Source organism: Rhinichthys klamathensis, unplaced genomic scaffold (assembly GCF_029890125.1).
Source record: "Rhinichthys klamathensis goyatoka isolate OS25496 unplaced genomic scaffold, OSU_Roscu_1.1 h1tg000043l_1, whole genome shotgun sequence".
NCBI classification, from domain to species: domain Eukaryota; kingdom Metazoa; phylum Chordata; class Actinopteri; order Cypriniformes; family Leuciscidae; genus Rhinichthys; species Rhinichthys klamathensis.
The window spans coordinates 160,816-178,728 of record NW_026606590.1 but is presented as its reverse complement, the minus strand read 5'-3'; the positions used below and the strand labels follow the sequence as shown (position 1 = coordinate 178,728).

The 17,913-nt window shown below is 37.1% G+C and overlaps 1 protein-coding gene across 1 annotated transcript; it reads right to left on the bottom strand.

The window, feature by feature from the left end:
* Positions 1-77: 77 nt before the first annotated feature.
* Positions 78-16,410, bottom strand: LOC130082333 (apolipoprotein B-100-like). The gene is made up of 7 exons (XM_056247189.1): positions 16,288-16,410; positions 3,210-3,239; positions 2,958-3,061; positions 2,730-2,875; positions 1,969-2,116; positions 944-1,096; positions 78-237 (listed from the first exon to the last, which is right to left on the bottom strand). The coding sequence occupies exons 1-7, from the start codon at positions 16,337-16,339 to the stop codon at positions 109-111; spliced, it is 762 nt and encodes a 253-aa protein (XP_056103164.1). The 5' UTR covers positions 16,340-16,410; the 3' UTR covers positions 78-108.
* Positions 16,411-17,913: the final 1,503 nt, after the last annotated feature.

The following is a 17,913-nucleotide window of genomic DNA, read 5'->3' as shown; positions in this document are numbered from 1 at the left end:
TGCTTAATATGTGGAAAAACCAAAAGAGGTTTTGCGTTATGTTGTGACATTGGCATTTCTAGAGACATGCACTACAGTTACATGAGCTACAGGAAATTATTATTTCACTTACTTATGTGAAAAGAGCGCAAGAACATGTTTTTCGGTGCAAGTTCCAGAGGTCATGTGGTGCTGCTCATTATTAAACTTGTAGTTGCAGGTCTGGTTGCTTCTAATCAGCTGAGCAAGAGGATAATTCTTGGGAAGAGAGAAGGACAAACATTGGACATCTCAACCTACTTATCTCCACTGGGTTTTAAATGGGTCATGACATTGATTTTTTTTTTTTTTTATGTTTATTATTTTAATATGTTCCTTGAGGTTCCCTCTATAACTAATTGTCACGAAAGTTTAAGCCTTGCCAAATTAAATATTCAATTATATAATAATTGTCCTGTTTAGTAAATCTGGCCCATTGTCTCCTAAAAGAAAGAATCGATTCTGAACTGCCTGAAACGAGTCGTCAATAATTGAGTCTCACTTCCTGCTGAATCTGTGTAGGTTTGTAACTAATTTGCATAATTGGCTCTCTGGTCTCTGGTCTTGATTGGCTGAACAGCGTCTCTTTGCCCCGCTCTCAATCACTGTAGTGTATCTGAGACTGAAAGAGTTTGGTTCGTGTTGTTCATGTTGAGAAAGCCGCTGTTTTCTGCTGACAAAGCAAATCCACTTTGATGAGAGATATACGGCAAAACCGACGGCATCGTTACTGTTTGTATTACTGTGTGCTGTGTAAGAGCTGAAATTCAGATATGCTAATTGAGCGTTTGGTTTCAGACCAATCACAACAGATTGGGCCGTCTGACCAATCAGAGCATTGGATGAATGTAAACCTCAAAAACAAAATTAGCAACCTATAAAATAGCATGATTGGGGCACTTTAGGTCTAGGTCTCTGAACTCACCATGCCGGAGATGAGGGCGAGGGGACTGGTGTGGTCTTCGACTGGCCGGAACTTGTCACAATCGGACAAGTCTCTTCTAAGGGTGACTTCGGTGGCGACGTCCTCTCTGGTGTTCACAACATAGTCAGTCTTACACAGACCGTAGATGGTGGGCTGGAATAGAAACGGTCTGAATGTTAGAAGTGGATTTGACATGAGCGTCTTCCCATTTAAGAATGAAGTTTATCAAAGGAGCAGGGCTACACGATACCGAAAACTGACATTGCGATATTTTGGTTTTCTGTGATATATATTGCAAAAATGCAGGAATTTTCCCCAGATGACTTGATTGGCTATATTTGGAAAAAAATAATCATTCAGGTGTTTGATTTTGTTTGTGAAATTCATCTGCATAATACATTTGACAAGTAAATACTGTTTCAGTTTTTCTACATCAAAATTTCACGTGTAATTCAATGTGTTACTTGCCGTTTTGTTGAAATTATTTGTGAAATATACTAGCAATATCTAAGTGAAAATTGTTTCAAAGTAAATCCTACACTGTTTTTCTAGTGTGAAAAATTAAATAAAAATATCTCTATTTCAGTTTCATTGGCCACATTCCCAGTGTTTCAATAAGAAATATTAGGATAAAACTCTTTTAAAAGTAAAAAAAAATCAAGTAATAAAATACATTTTATTTTACTGCAAAATTACAACTATCTTAAATCTTAATTTCTTAATTTTTAAACAGTAACCCACCAAGTTTTTAAAAATATAAAAAATAGGCAAATAAAAATATGCACTGCTGGTTTCAGATTGAAGCTCAGCATTTGGTTCATTCACATGCTTGTAACCCATGATATCAGGTGTAGATGACGTGCTTCACTCTGAAACCAGTAACACATATATTTATTTATTTGTTTTTTTATTTATAAATATTTATTTATATTTATTAAATTGCAGCCTGTGCGATTTGACAAACGCATTAGGCCATATCACGATACCGATTTCATTTTGATAAATCGTGCAGCCCTGCAACGGACCATGTCTTCGTTCCTGTCCTCCTCAAGCACTGGGACAGCAAGAGCAGAGATGATTCCCCTCTTGATGTTGAGGATGTTTATCAGCTCATCTTCCTCAGGGAAAAGCTTGATGTCATCGTCTCCCTCAACGGTGAACTTCAGAGGGCGTCTGAACAAAGAGAGACGAGTCTGCTGAATATGACCATCTGATACCAGTGCCCGTATTATAGGGAGATGCACCCTAGTTATTGTTAGTGTTGTCAGATCCAAGGTTAGAACAAATCAGTGAGGACTGAATGAAGGAGAACGTAGAGGACCCAGTTGCAGAAACGAGAGCTCAGTCAGGGTGTACACTTAATGTCTCCTTAATGTAATTCCAAAACAGAATCTCCAAATTTTCCAAGGAGTCAATCCAAAAAAACAAACAAAGGAGGGTCTAGAAACATCAAAGGGTAAATTATGTTTCCCAAAAAGTTAAATTAAAAAAAAATCCTAAACCTTCCATGGGAAAAAAGAATAAGAACAAAAAAATGAAAAAGCAAATAAATCCAGAGAAAATCACAAGAGGAATTTACCAAAAGACTGGAGAGGTTGGTCTCAACATAACAAACACTGAGAAAAAAACAGAGGTACAAAGCAACTTGAATACACTCACAGAAAATGAGGCACAGGTGAGAACAATAGCACATGATCAAATGATGAGAAGCTGAAATGAAACACAATGAGGGCCTATAGTTGCTAAAACTAGCTCATAAACCTAACAAGTGTGAACAGGCCTTTACCTCTCCATGGCGGTTTTGAAGTCCTCCGCACCCGCAGCTGCTCCAAACACAGGCTTTCCATCCGCATCCACGTCAATCACTTCACTCAGTGTGCAGTCGGTGGTGCGCACAATGAAGCTGCATGTACCAGGAGCCGCAATCTCAACCTAATACGATAGCCACACTGCGTTGCTGAAAAAATAGTAGTATATCTTTAGTTTGATGAGGTGAAATGATCTCGTACTGTACCTTGCAGCTGGCCTTGGGGCCGTTGACAGCCCCGTTCAAAGCATTCAACGACTCTGTCTCATAGAAGTACTCATATTTGTTGAAGGGCTTGTATCTTTTGGCCACTAGAAGAAGCAGAGCATCTCATTTAATACACATTATCAACAAATGAGAAACTACAGAAATACATGCTGACATTTAATATTGAATTTAGATCATTACAAATGTAGGTTTTGCATGTACAGTAGATTCTGCAGAAAAATTGAGACATACTCAAGCATGGCGCTCCTTCATCCTGAGCTTCTGCAATACAAAACAAATGTACATTATTAGAGTGAATTGAAACTCTAGCGTTTGCACTGTAGTAACATCTGTAGTCAGGGATGAAAATGTTCAAAAATACCAACTTGAATGTACAGTATGTGTGATCCTTTAGTAATCTAAATACAACACTTTTAGGACACTACATACTGGTATACATTCTTCCATTCATTGCTAAGACATTTGAATGAGCTGGACAACAACCAGTCTGGTTTCAAAAGTGCCCACTCGACTGAGTCCGCCCTGCTCTCGATTATTGAAGCTCTGAGACTGGTAAGAGCAGCTTTCAAATCCTCAGTTCTCATCTTACTGGATGTGTCTGCTGCTTTTGACACGGTTAACCACCAGATCCTCCTGTCAATCCTCATGATGAAGGGCATCTCAGGAACCGCAGAACTCAGGAGTCCTTCAGGGTGTCGTGGAGGGGTGAGGTGCCTCTCTGGCAGCATATGCATAACATCTCCATGACGCTACTTCTGATTCAATGAGGCTTTAATCCTATGTAGCGGTTTACGACGTCATGACGATGACACCCCTATACAACTCCTCCTACGGGGCGGGCTGAGCACTATCAGTTGTCCTGATAAACTCTACACAGAGCCCAGCCTCTTTTTTCGCACACAATCCCTGGCTCTGGCTCTAATAGTCGCGGACTGCTGTGCTACTGCAACATTGATCAAAAGTCGAAGGAACATTGTCTGGTTGTTACACGGACTGTCAAAGGCCGCTTCAACCTTCTTGTTTGTCAGACGCAAACTACTTTGACTCACACTTCTGACCCAAAAACTTTGTCAACGTACAACGCCTGGACGATTGTGCTGTAAGGACTTCCAGGAGATTACAGAATCTTTCACCATCGAATAGGGGACCGAAAATCTGAAAACTTCAGAAATGGCGACGCAAAAGCTGATTGAGTTGAGTCCCCGTTGAGTTCTGGCGTAGCGGGAGCACTGCGTCATCCGTGTAAGTGCGCCACGGGGAAAGAGTGTCGTTTAAGAGCTACGCTTGACTCTATGTTTAAAGATCATTTTAGAGGCCCATTGGTTAGCTTGATGCACAGGATCATCGAGGCTGCGTGTGATGAGAATAACGATTGTGCGAGGGATACCAAACGTGTGAAAAATCTCAAAAAAGAAATGGATGTCATAAGAGGGTTGGTTGGATCTTGGACAGATGTGACTCCCATGTTTTTAAACGGGAAAGAACCGATCGGCGTAATCCTCAGAAAAGTTCTGGCTGTGATGCTTGAATCTCATGAGGAATTTGAAGTTGACCAGTTGGAATTTGAAGTTGACTACTCTGTATGTGTACGTTTGTAACAGATCTCTGTGTGTCACTGTTGTCAAAAAATGTAAAAACAGATGTTGATGAAATAGTTGAATGTCTGGTCAGCTATGCCCTAGAGCAAACCATGATTGCATGCCGTGACTTTATATTCTGGCTGGATCACCAGTAAATGTCGTTATTGTTTACGTTATGTACAGTATGTAATGCCGGTCTGTCATTTTCTTCACTACTTCAATATATATGATTGTATACTCAAAAGTATAACGTTGAAATAAAAAATAAATAAATAAAATGTATTTTGTGGTCATTTCTGATCTCATTAAAATGGTAGACTATTACACAACCTTACATCTAAATTGCATTTGAAATATTTCAAAGACCCTCGCGCCACATTCGATGTCCACTTACCGCCCCAAAATATAATTATAGTAATAAACTAGGATAATATACTATTTAAATGAATACCGTGGTTTAATGCATATCAAGTGTTGTATACAAGCAAAGAGATGCCGAGAAAACCAAGAGCTTGCTACCATCACGGCTAAATGTAGGAAACATTGTTTTCCTGACAAAGACAAATATTTTCTCTTAATCCAGTAATGATATTTTCATTAAAGATTAAGAGGTTAAAAAAAGGGGATGAATTGTTTGCAACAAGTTCTGTAAAAAGCATTTAGAAAGTAAGGCTTTAAGTTAACTTTACCAAATATTAAGTTCAGTTATAGAACTTTAGCGCATTGAGTTTAAATTAAAACGCGATATCAATATCGCGTAAAACACGTCATTACTGAATTGAGGGTTGTTTAATAATTATCAAGCACCAGCTGATTAAAGTGTTTCTTCAAACAAAGCGACAAAAGTAATTTTCTGATAAATCATCGTAGCTACATGGAAGCACTGTGTTTTGTTGTATCCCCAGATTTTGAGGGTCGCTTAGAAAAAGATGTCTTTGTATTTTTAAAAACATAGATAGATCTATGACCTACATAGATGTTTTACACGAAAAAAATATTTCAGAGATCCTTGTGCGGTATTCTATATTCGCATTCTCATTAAGGGTTAAAATATACATTTAAGAGATATTTAAAAAACTAGGATGGTATAATAATATAATGTGGTTTAAACCATCATTTTATTAAATCAAGCCAATTCATGCAAATACTGTCGTATATGAAAAAAGAGAAGGCCTAGAGTTCACAAACATTACAGCTAACTGTAGGAAACGGATATCCATGGGGTGAGAGTGTAAAGAAAACATCGTACAAAATACGATAAGTGTTACGATAGTGTTGTTAAAAATGAAACCATGGTAAACAATTTAAGAACACTAGCGGTTCAATAACAATGTTCAATATAAACAAGAATCTGACTCTAATGCGAGTGAGCGTGTTTCATATATAGTTTATATAACAATTGATATTTACAATATGTTAAAACATTTTTGATGATGAGGCCAAAAAACTGAAGAACGATTATTAAGACATAAAACACAATGCCTGTTTTCTGGATCAGGCCTAAAAGACGCCTGACTAAAACTCTTGTGTCAAAGTATCGGTGTAGACGGAATAAAAAATGAATCATCCCGCCTTTCACGTAAAAATATCAACGGTAATTCATTAGCTTAACCGTTGATTAGCCACGTAGAAAAAAAGAATCGACTGTGCTGTGAAATGGGCAATAGCTAGACGAATTTGAAGTATGACAGTTTTATAAGTAACAGAAAAACAATACTCATCTTTCATGTTGATGTTTCGTATAGACATAGCTGAAAGATGTTCTAAAATAAATATCTCGTGTAGAAATATCTGTTCATGTTTTTCACAAATTCCTATATGTTTGACCATGTTCGGAGACTATAGTTTTTGAAAACTGTACAAAAAGAAACATGATGTCAATTACAAACATACAAAACTGATCACAAGTGGCTTTTCTGTATGGCTCATGTTGTATTTACTTTTTAGCAAGTTGATCACTAGCATTTACTTTTGTGCAATTTTAATTTTAAACACCGAACTTTGTTTAACAGTCTTAATGAATATGCCTCTCTCAGTACAATAGTCATATGTGATTCTGTTGTAATAGTTTACGTGTAAAACAGCATGCACATACTTTTTGCGTTAATACTTTGTGTGATTCTACATCGTAGATAGAGGGAAAATTGCAATTTAGTCAAACATTCTCAAACACTTAAATTAATAATGGTCATTTATTCATATAAACAATGAATGTTGACGGCTCTCAAAGAAAAGTCTTCACCTAAAACAGACACACATTCAAAATGTGAACCAGTGTCGTCTGCTATCTGAATAGTAATAGTAATAAAACCATCATTTGTGAACTTTTGTGTATTTATTATTATAAACAGTGCTTTACTTAGTGATTTGGTCTTTTGAATTCATGTATAAAGATTATGTTATAAAGTTAGACCATAGTCTTTACAAGAGTGTGGAACTTTGCATCACTACGGTGTGACAAAATATGTTGGCGTGTAAAAATACAAACAAAAACTTTAAATCAGCATGAAACCCTAATATTAATAAATAAAATATGGTTTAATTCAAGTTTGATAATGACTTCCATAATATTTTCTTTTAGTAAAAAGCTATGCCTGGATCAGCGTGAGGGTGAGACCGAGCAAAGATTACACCAATATTAGCTTTCTCAAACATTGCATGGTTGAGCTATGCCTGAAACTTAGTAATCAACAGGCATTTCTGTAGGTCTGTCAAAAGAAAAATCATCTGGTTTTAAACACTGCTTTTTCTTAAAAACATTGTGTCAGACGTATTTGGTAGCATGATTGCCTCGTTTAATCGTGTATTAAGTACATATTTATCAGGCTGATATTTGTAGAAAGTAAATTTCTAAAAGAAAAAAAGAACCGGTTAATGGCCTTGTGTCAGAACACAACAGGTATGAAGATATGTTTGTTTTTTTATTCTAACTTTAAAAGCTAGATTAATCTTTGAAAAGGTTAATACAGTATTTGATTTTTGGCGGAAAATCTGGAAAACCACCTTACGCACGCAGTGTTTTCACCAATTGACCTAAGCCGTTGGCCATCCTTAATGCCGTCATTGTGAGTTGACATCATATATCATATTTTTTACTTTATACTTGCTAGGAAATGAATTGAAATTGAACCCAATTAATGACATTGTGTCAGAACACAGCAAACATGAAGAAGTGCTTTTACATTTTTGTTCAAACTTTAAAGTAAGATTACCCTTTGAAAAGTGTAATACAAATCGTATAGAGTATTTGATTTTGGGGGGAACGTTGCAAGCTAGTGTCATTAAACTTAATCTTTTGGTTTTAAGGGGAATTAAATAAATTTTAAAAAGTATTTTAAAAGCTCAATGGCTTTATTCACAAATATTACCTCATTGGTGTAAAATTAGCTCTGCCGATGTTCTGACGGGTAAGTCCATGGAGGCCTCCATGTCGTTCTGCCATCTTGAAAAACTATAATAGCGGAGAGGGACAAAAAGCACTAGGCTACCTCAACGCGTTTCTACAACACGTTTTCATTCAGAGCCGGCTGACTGAAACCATCTGAAACGAACACAAGGAGGTCAGTGAGAGGCGCTTGTCACTCCCCCGGCAAATTTGAAAGATTGCACGGCACTTCATAATGCAATCCTCGTAGCCATGATAAAGCTTAAAAATTTTATCTAAAAGGAAACGCGACCGGCTAAAAAAAAAACGAAGGTAAATATCCGGGTGGCTTTTACCAGGTGGATAGAGCTAATGAAGGAGAAAGACTTTGAAAGGGACGCTGAAGTCCTGCTTTCTCCTCGACAGTTAAGTCAGTGTTATGGTCTAAATTACAAGCTTTTTCATTCCGTGGTTGTGTAATTCATGATATAGGCAACATAATGGTAGTTAGACTCGATGAAGTGAAATTGGACAACATGTCGTAGCTTCTTGGCACATAACGGTTACCGTAGTTACAACATGCATTTGAAAAAGCGAAGCGCTAGAGAGCACTATGCGTTTGAATGCAAAATACAATTTCACCGCTAGATGGGGAAATTTCTACACAGCGTACCTTTTAAGGACTAAGCTATAGGGTATTTAACAAAAAGCCTCCAAAAATGGAGGAGGTCAAAGGGGCATGTTTCCTGCTATAGTATCATCAGCTCTCCCCAAAGTCTGTTCATGCGGCCAACAGACAGCCTGTCGCATCAAAAAATGCTAACATTTTAAACTTCTACATATATTTTGAGTAGATAACCAATAGCATATTCTCAGTGAAGGGTTTCACCCTGTGTGCTTCCACAATGAATGAGGATAGTTTGAGAGATGCAGGAAAAGTAAATATGATATATCTTATACGTACAATAGGTCATAGCTACCGCAGAAAAATAAGATCATGCTTTGAATTAAGACGAGTAAAATTAAATATTCACTCAAGACAAACTTATGCTGCGTCATGGAGCACAGAGTCACATTTTGTCTCTGAAAATGTGTGGTGATTTTCTAAATGATACAACTTAATCTAAATAAGAGCAATATAGAGTCCTGGGATTTCTTTTAAAACAAAAACATTGTGACAAACTTTGACAACATGTTTAAACATGGACAAAAAACGATTTGAAATAAGATCTAAGATGTCAAAGCACAGTTCTTGATTTATAACATTTTTGATTTTATTTTTGAACAAACGATGTTTAGTAAAAAATAATACCTTAGGTTAAATTTATGCAAATCATTTATATCATACAGAAGTCTTCTAAGAAGATAAATAGAAGATATGATTTTAATAAAACTTTAAAGATTTGATTTAAACAGTCTTTTAATTTTAAAATATCTAATTTAAACTTTTAAGATTATGCTTTTAAATGAATTTAGTATGAATAAACCTCTGAAAAGCAGACATTGCATACGCTGTGACTGTCATGATTCTGCCATCATGTCTTTGATTTCTCTAGTCTTGTGGCAGGATCATGGCAGACCCATGTTTTGTGTACAAGCACATGGCCTTTTGCTTGGGCCATGTGCTTGTGTTGTCTCGTTACGTTACCCCGCCCCGCCCCCTTGTTATCCTCGTCTGGTCATTATTGTCTAGTCAGTTTCACCTGTCCTTGTCATTAGTGTTCCCTTTATTATCCCCTTGTGTTTGCTGTCCTGTGTCGGTTCATTGGTTGACTTTGTCATACGTTGTGAGAGTTATTAGGCTTGTTTGAGATGAGCAAAATGTGCGCAGAACCGATCACCGGTGATCAGCGCGAGATGCATGCCGGTTAGAAATGTGTCCGAGTGCAGTCCGCCTTGCTCTGATGTCATGCTGACGTGTGTCAAAAAACTCTCGCGACCGCAAGGCGCACGTGTCGGATTCTGCAGTCGCGCGCAGTTGCTCTCCACCGACTGCGCTGATCAAAAGCATGATGGGAAACGACTTGCTGACGGCACAGCTTAATGCTCATTGGTTTAAACAACCGTGATGTATTGTTCTCTTTTAAAATGTTTGATTTTAAAACTCTGATATCATGTTTTATGTGTATAGATTATGTGTGGATATCCCCAAACTCTCTGACAGTGCGATCTATGTGATGTAATTTAAAAAAAAAAAAATTAAAAATAAAAACACATATCTGTAAAGAAAAAAAATGATTCATAAACATATAGACCTATTTAAAATGGAATTAAATGAGTACTTTGGGTGTCTTGTTCATTATATTTATTTTCATATTCAAGCAACAAAACTTAAAATACATCCAGTTTATTAGCAACACCGTGCACGAGTGTGAATCCCGCGATATCCGCCTTTGATCTCACAGGTGTCAGATCCACTGCGAGAAGAGCGATCTGTCCGGCTTGCCTGCGCTTTTTTCACTCCTCCTCTCACTGCAGCCGCCTACTCTCGACTACATTTCAGGCGAGGCAAGGCGCATCTCAAACAAGCCTATTGCTATCTTACCTGTGAGTACCTGTTGTGAGAGTTTTGTCTAGTGTATTACTGATCCTGTTTCTGTTGTTAGTTTATAGTCTAGTTTGTCAAGTGATAGTCTGGTTTAGTCTTCCCTCGTCAGAGTTGCCTTTGTTTTACCCCCTCGTGGGTTTTTGTTTTCCCTGTTTTCTGTCTACAATAAACGTTCTGTGATTGCATACTGTCTGCGCCTGGGTTCATCCGCCACCCTCATAACAGTGACATAATTGTGCCCCAGAAGCTCATCTGGCCTGTAACTCCTCCGTCTCTGTGCGGGTCTGAAGCTTCATCTCACCCTGTAGTTTATCACTGAAGGATCTGGGAGGGCTTTGTTTGTTTATCACAACTTAAACTATTTGCTTTTTGGATTGGTTTTTTTTACCATTGCATAGATCTAGATTCTACTACTTCAGTTCTATGAAAATGTAAAGAGTAATTATATAATGTTTTATATATTAATTTAGCTAAAACTGTTTAAATCGTTTGAATACATTTTAGTAACATATGTGTTATTATTCATTGAGTTATATACTTTATAATCATTTAATTTTAAAATAGAGATTAGTTAATTTTATGGTTTGTGAGTACAAAAACTGCTTAGAAATTATATTAAATGATTTATTTATTTAGAAAATGTAAAAATGCAGTTTTCTGTGTTCGTGTTTCAGGTGTATGGGATAGAACATGCTGTTACAGTACAAAAATCATTATGGCTATATTATTAAAATTATACTTTAGGTCGCCGTTAAACAAAGTCTGTACAGTAATCTTCTAAAACATAAATAGAAGATACGAATGTATTAAAACTATAAAGATTTAATTTAAACAATCATTTCGTTTTAAAAGATCATATTTAAACTTTTACGATTATGCTTTGAAATAAATTCTCAAATCTGGACTAATGTCATATAGCCACCAGATGTTGAAACATGTTTAGACTTTATGTTCTCTTAGCAAAACAAGAGTGACAATGATGTGATGCACCCCTTGTAAGATTTTTGTGTAAGGCAGAGACCTCCTCATGAAACTGATGCTCATACTGAACACACACACACACGTACTCTCCCCGTCACCTCTGACTCAGAGACTGTCAAACGCTTGTGAGAGAGAAACACTTTGGGATCTTTAAACTCATTGCAATTTTGTACCCCATTCATGTATGGACATCTATGTGTTAGGAACTACTTCTTTAAATCTCTAAAAATGTAAGTTGTTTTTTATTTTTTGTTTTGAGATAATTTGTTCAGTAAGATATTTATTTTAAAGAGCAGAATGGTTTTCAACCTTAGTTAGTATGTGAAATATTAAATTTTTATACTTTTAAAGAACTGAATGGTTTTCAACCTTAGTTAGTGTGAAATATATGATATTCTCACTTTCACTTTCCTACCAATTCCCATCTGCTCTGGAATGCGGAGGGAGGGAAGGAGATCCATGCCACTGCAACATACGCGTGCACACACACACACACACACACACACACACACACACACACACACACACACACACACACACACACACACACACACACACACACACACACACACACACACACACACACACACACACACACACACACACACACACACACACACACACACACACACACACACACACACACACACACACACACACACACAACTCCCTAACTCCCTACGGTCCAAAAAGATTATAATTGGAGATAGTTTTCAGAGAGATCCGGCGCTACCGTGTGGGAAGAAAACCCCTGCTCTCTAAACATGTAAGATTATTTTATATTTGATCTAAACCAGTGGTTCTCAACCTCTCCTGCAGGGACCCCCTGACAGGCCATGTTTTTGTTTTAACTCTGAAATGGCACACCTGATTCAAGTAATTAAAGGCTTAATGAGTAATTAGAGTAGGAATAGTTCAATTAATCAATTAGTCAACTACTCATTAAGCCTTTAATGACTTGAATCAGGTGTGCCATTTCAGGGTTAAAACAGAAACATGGCCTGTCAGGGGGTCCCTGCAGGAGAGGTTGAGAAACACTGATCTAAACGTACCCATTTGTGTGACACACACACACACACAGAGACACACACCAGGGGCATCACTAGGATTTTCATTTTAGGGGGGCTAAGCCCCCAATATGATTTTTTTTTTAAATATAAAATTTTTTAACACTTTAGTTTAGGATCTAAAGATCACTATTAACCATTTTCATTACGATGCAAAGGCACGGTTTTATAATAACTGTGGTCCCAAATGTGAGGTAGTGCAAATAAGGGGGTTCGGGGTCTCCCCTAGAAAATTTTGATTTCTCTGTTTTATGTGCATTTTAAGATGTTCTGAAGGCCAAAAAACTTGGATAGTGGGCAGCTGATTATTTTTCTCTCCTCATCAGCATCACACTCTTTTTCTCTTTGTTTTTATCTTGCCCTGTCTCTTCCCCTCCTAAAGCTGAGCTTTGACTGATATAGGCTTTTCATTTTTGTCTGTCAGTGAAGAAAGTAAACATAGGGTCAACTGATAGGTTAATTTTCCCAAGAATCATTTTCTCAGACTCGTTTATTTACTGAAAGCTACTAAAGGTAATTAAGTTTATTAAATGCATTCACAATATGTAGGCTACATATTTATTATGGATCTTATGCCTAATACAGGGCCGTAGACAGGGCTTTAGTCACAGAGGTCCTAAATTTGAGGTTGGTAGGGGGTTCAAATTTTTTATTTCTCTGATATGTGCATTTCAAGACGTTTGAAGACCAAAAAAAGGATAAGAAATAGCTTTAAAACCATGTCAGTGGGCAGTAGATTATTTGTCAATACCTGCTCTCTTCTCATCTCCATCACTCTTTCTTTTTTTCTCAGTCTCTTCGTCCCTTTCTCTTCCCCTCCTAAAGCTGAGCTTTTTTAATTTACTAAAGGCTACAATTTGTATTATATCCTCAATATGTACACATTCATTATTAATCTTGTGCCTAACATGATGAAAACGGCTTTGTTAATGTTTCTTGTAAACTAATTATTACATTAGGCCTACATGAGTCACGTTACATAGGCCTATTTTCAGTACAAAATGGTGAAATTAGACATAACTATATTAGTTTGCCTGATTATTTTTTGTTATTCGTTTAACATTTATGACCTAAAAAAAGTAAAATATGAAATGTTAAGTTTAGCTACTTACATCTTATCTCGCACTTGACCATACGCGTCGAGTCGCACTGTTAAAATTCGCGCGCTCAGCGTCTGTGAACATAAAGCCCGCCTACTTTGATTTGATTGGTCATCTCAAAAATTCTGACATTGACGAGCAGTGACAGACCAATGAGGCTCAGATGAACACACACATGAACACACACACACCCTGTCCTCTGTTTCTGACGTGCTCTCTGTCGGCGCCACTGCGGATTGAAGATGAAGAACGCGCTGAATCTGATTATAACAAGACTGAAGCGAACACGAATTTGTGTAGCCTACATTAATCTCACATTTTTAGGGGGGCTAGGCAGAAGTTTAGGGGGGCTGAAGCCCCCCTAAAAAGGGCCTAGTGACGCCCCTGACACACACACACACATACATAGACGTGCGCTCCCTATGTTTTGAGGCAGTGTGAGATTATTCATACATTTGAATTGATTCATAAGCTGTAAGATTTTATTTTATATTCTTTTTACAGAACAGATAAACTTCCAACATTTTATATAAACTGAAATGCTTGGTTCTGTGAATAGTTCTACATTTTTTTCTTATCACTTTCACAGCTGCCCGTGATAAACTTCAAACATCAAACTAACTGTCACACATCCTATAGGCTCCCCCCCCCCCCCTTTTTCTTGATCAAACTAACTTCAAACATCAAACTAACTGTCACCATCCATCGTTTTGACAGAAAGTGTAACCGCAATGGGGGGGAAACTAGATCAAAGGTCACCATCCATCATTTTGACAGAAAGTTTAACAGGAAGGGGCGGAACTAGGTCAAAGGTAACAGGAAGGGGCGGAACTAGGTCAAAGGTAACAGGAAGGGCCGGAACTAGGTCAAAGTTAACAGGAAGGGCCGGAACTAGGTCAAAGGTAACAGGAAGGGGCGGGACAAGGGGTGGGACCGGAAGGGGCGGGGAAGATCAAAGGATAGCCACGCCTACCCGTCAATCAATCATTTTGACAGGTGGTTTAGGCTAGTTACTACTCATGGCTTTTCCCATCACTGCTACGCTGATGACACACAACTCTACCTCTCATTCCAACCAGATAGGTTGTCACATTTCTTGCTGGATGAAGGACCACCACCTTCAACTCAACCTTGTGAAGCCAGAACTACTCGTGGTCTCGGCCAACCCAACACTTCAGCACAACTTCTCCATTCAGCTATTGGCTCGTCAACCTTAACTCCTCTCAGGACAGCCAGGAACCTTGAAGTTGTGTTTGATGATCAGTTGAACTTCACAGAGCACATTGCTAGAACTGCACGGTCCTGCAGTTTTGCCTTATACAACATTAGGAGGATCCTTCCTATCAGAGCTACACAACTCCTCTTCCAAGCTCTTGTTCTCTCCAGACTGGACTATTGCAATGCTCTCTCCTTCCAGCATCTGTCAAACCTCTGCAACTGATCCAGATGCTGCAGCAAGAGTGTGTTTATCGAGCCAAAGAGATGCACGTCACTCCTCTCCCTATAAACTTGCACTGGTGGTCAGTCGCTGCTTGATTGATTCTATTATTCTCCTCATTTGTAAGTTGCTTTGGTTAAAAGCGTCTGCTAAATGATTAAATGGAAATGTTAAATGGAAAGTTCTTTATTGCAATGGCATTCAGAAACGAGAAATACCTGCCAATGAAGTGAAAAGAGTCAAATTAATTCAAATGTTCTGATTGTAGTGCTTAGCACATCATAATTTTTTTTATTTCATAATAATGACTTATATCATAATTATGACAAAACAATTCTAAATTATGACTTATGTCAATTTCGACTTTTTATGTCATTATTTTGAATTTTCAATCTCATAATTAGGACTTTTTATGTCCTAACTTCATCTTGGATCATAATTGATATAATTATGAGATAAAATGACTTTTCTCTTATAATTATGAGTTGCATAATTATAATTATTATAATTATGATTATAATTATTACTTTTTATGTCATGATTTTGACTTTTAAATCTCAAAATTATGATTTAGTATGTCGTAATTTCACATTTTTAACTCATAATTATAACTTTTTTTACCTTGTCAAAACTGATATAAAAAGCCACAATTATTAGTATGTCAGAATTATGACTTTAATGTAATAAGTTACTCTTATCTCATAATTATGACTTGCAAGTTTTTGCATTTTTTACTTTTATTTCATAATAAATATTATTATGACTTAGTATGTCAATTACGACTTTTTATGTCATGATTTGACTTTTCAATCTCATAATTATGACTAAGTATGTCATAATTAAGACTTTCATCTCAACATTTTTGTCATAATTAAGATTTACTAAAGCATGATTCTTTATCTCATGTGGCGGAAATGGGCTTCGATATGGATTTCATATGCATCTCAACAATCCTATTAAACTGGAAAAAAATATTTTCCGATATTTTAATTAAGCAAAAATGTTTGTATCGGAATATTTCATGTGTTTTAACGACAAATCTCACTTAATTTTAATATGTCATTTTGCATTTTTAGTAAATGTATTTTATTACTTGTATTGGAAAAAATACAGAGAAAGAAAACTTTTTGCAGTGCGAATATTTGAGGGTAAAAAAATAAAAAAGTCGGACAGAAACTAATTGTGAAATTTCAATTTGTGCTACTCGTAGAGCGTCAGTAGAGATACTTACTGGACATGGCGACGGTCAAAAGCAGCAGAAGACAGAGCTTATTATCAACCATGATGACTTCAGAACATTTCTTCTTTTCACAGCCTCAGTTTTCAGAACATTTATAGCAAAACAAACTCATGTGTGCAAAGTTCATTCATAGGCTGTAGCAGAATTAAGGCCTTTTATTTGCTCAGTTTGTTGCTTCAGTATATTATTGATTTAAGTGCACTGACACAATCGGAGGACAACAAAACTTGAAGTGAATTTAAAAAAAAAATCTCAGTCTTGCTTAATCTATGTAAATGTTTAGATCAGCAAAATTAGTTTTAAATAAACAAGGACTTTGTGACAAACAGAAACTCCTCATGTGCATATGCTGATCTGAACTAATGCAAGGACAATTCTGCTTCAGGAAAAAAAATAAAGGGTCTATTTCGAATTCAGAAACCCTTGTTATGAGTGACACCGGTGGCCGTTAAGTGAACTGCAGCAGCAGCGCATTGCTCGTGCTCGCACTCGTGCACACGTAAATGAACATGATATAATGAACACGATTCAAAACCCCAATATACTCACACATTTTTGTTCTTAGAAGTAAAAAGAAGTGGAAAATACCTTTGCAGTGATATACTGTAAACGAAGATCCCGATGCCGATACGCTGTAGAGAGCGACGGATATGTTTGCACCTGCTCTGCGATTCACCGGCGTCATGTCGACAGATGAGGTCATTAATGGGGTGGTTGATTATGATTTCACTTTTTTAACTTTAGTTAGTGTGTAATGTTGCTGTTTGAGCATAAACAACATCTGCAAAGTTAAGACGCTAAAAGTTCAATGCAATGGGAGATATTTTCTTTTACAGAAATTGTTTTTAATGACTACAACAAAGGACTGGTAGGGACTACCTACTGGTGGTGACAACATAATCCCTAAAATTTGCATAAACCCCGCCCCCGGGAACAGCAACAAAGGGGGCGATGCCATGTTGGGCTGCTTTAGAGAAAAGAAAGAGATGTCTTTGATTTTACACCCCGGAAAAAAGTTTGTCCTAAAGCTGACGAACTTAGAGAGGTTAAAATGTATTTTTAACACTGTTCCTGAACATTAACATCAATTATTATTTGTAGTTGTGTTTTCTATTAACAGTTCCAATTATAAGCTTTAAGTATTTGCTATGATAGCTCTGATGTTAAGCTTTGCCTCCGCTAGCCTGCTAACTAACATTACAGTATTGATGTAGTATTTACTGGAGCTCTTGTAAGCTCTGGATTTTGTTAGACCGTTCATCGCCCCTTAGGAAAATTATGCATGATTCTGTGATCGATTACTGTTTGTATTACCATTGTTTTCCGACAAGTACCATGATTAAATTGTGTATAACATCGTATATAAAATGTATTTTAAAAACAAATACCACTCTGAAACGTCCTGTGAAATCAGTGCTAGCAAAGTCAGTGCTTGAAATCGGTTCAGCACAATCCTCGTTCGTTAACATTGTCAGGGTCTGAATCGGGCTCGAAGTGGTTTGAGATAGACGCCACAGTTAATATTTACATCGGAGTAGAGCTTGCGCTTATGAAGGGGCGGGACATTTCCCAAACACGAGCTAAAGCGCTGTCAATCACAACACACTGGGCCAGCTA

Excerpts from the sequence above, each read along its gene's own strand:
- LOC130082333 (XM_056247189.1), bottom strand. The coding sequence starts at position 16,339 with ATGGTTGATAATAAGCTCTGTCTTCTGCTGCTTTTGACCGTCGCCATG. Across the intron at positions 2,117-2,729 it reads TTCAAAACCGCCATGGAGAG|ACGCCCTCTGAAGTTCACCG; the intron begins GTAAAGGCCTGT and ends CTCTTTGTTCAG. Across the intron at positions 238-943 it reads TCGCCCTCATCTCCGGCATG|AATTATCCTCTTGCTCAGCT; the intron begins GTGAGTTCAGAG and ends TCTCTTCCCAAG.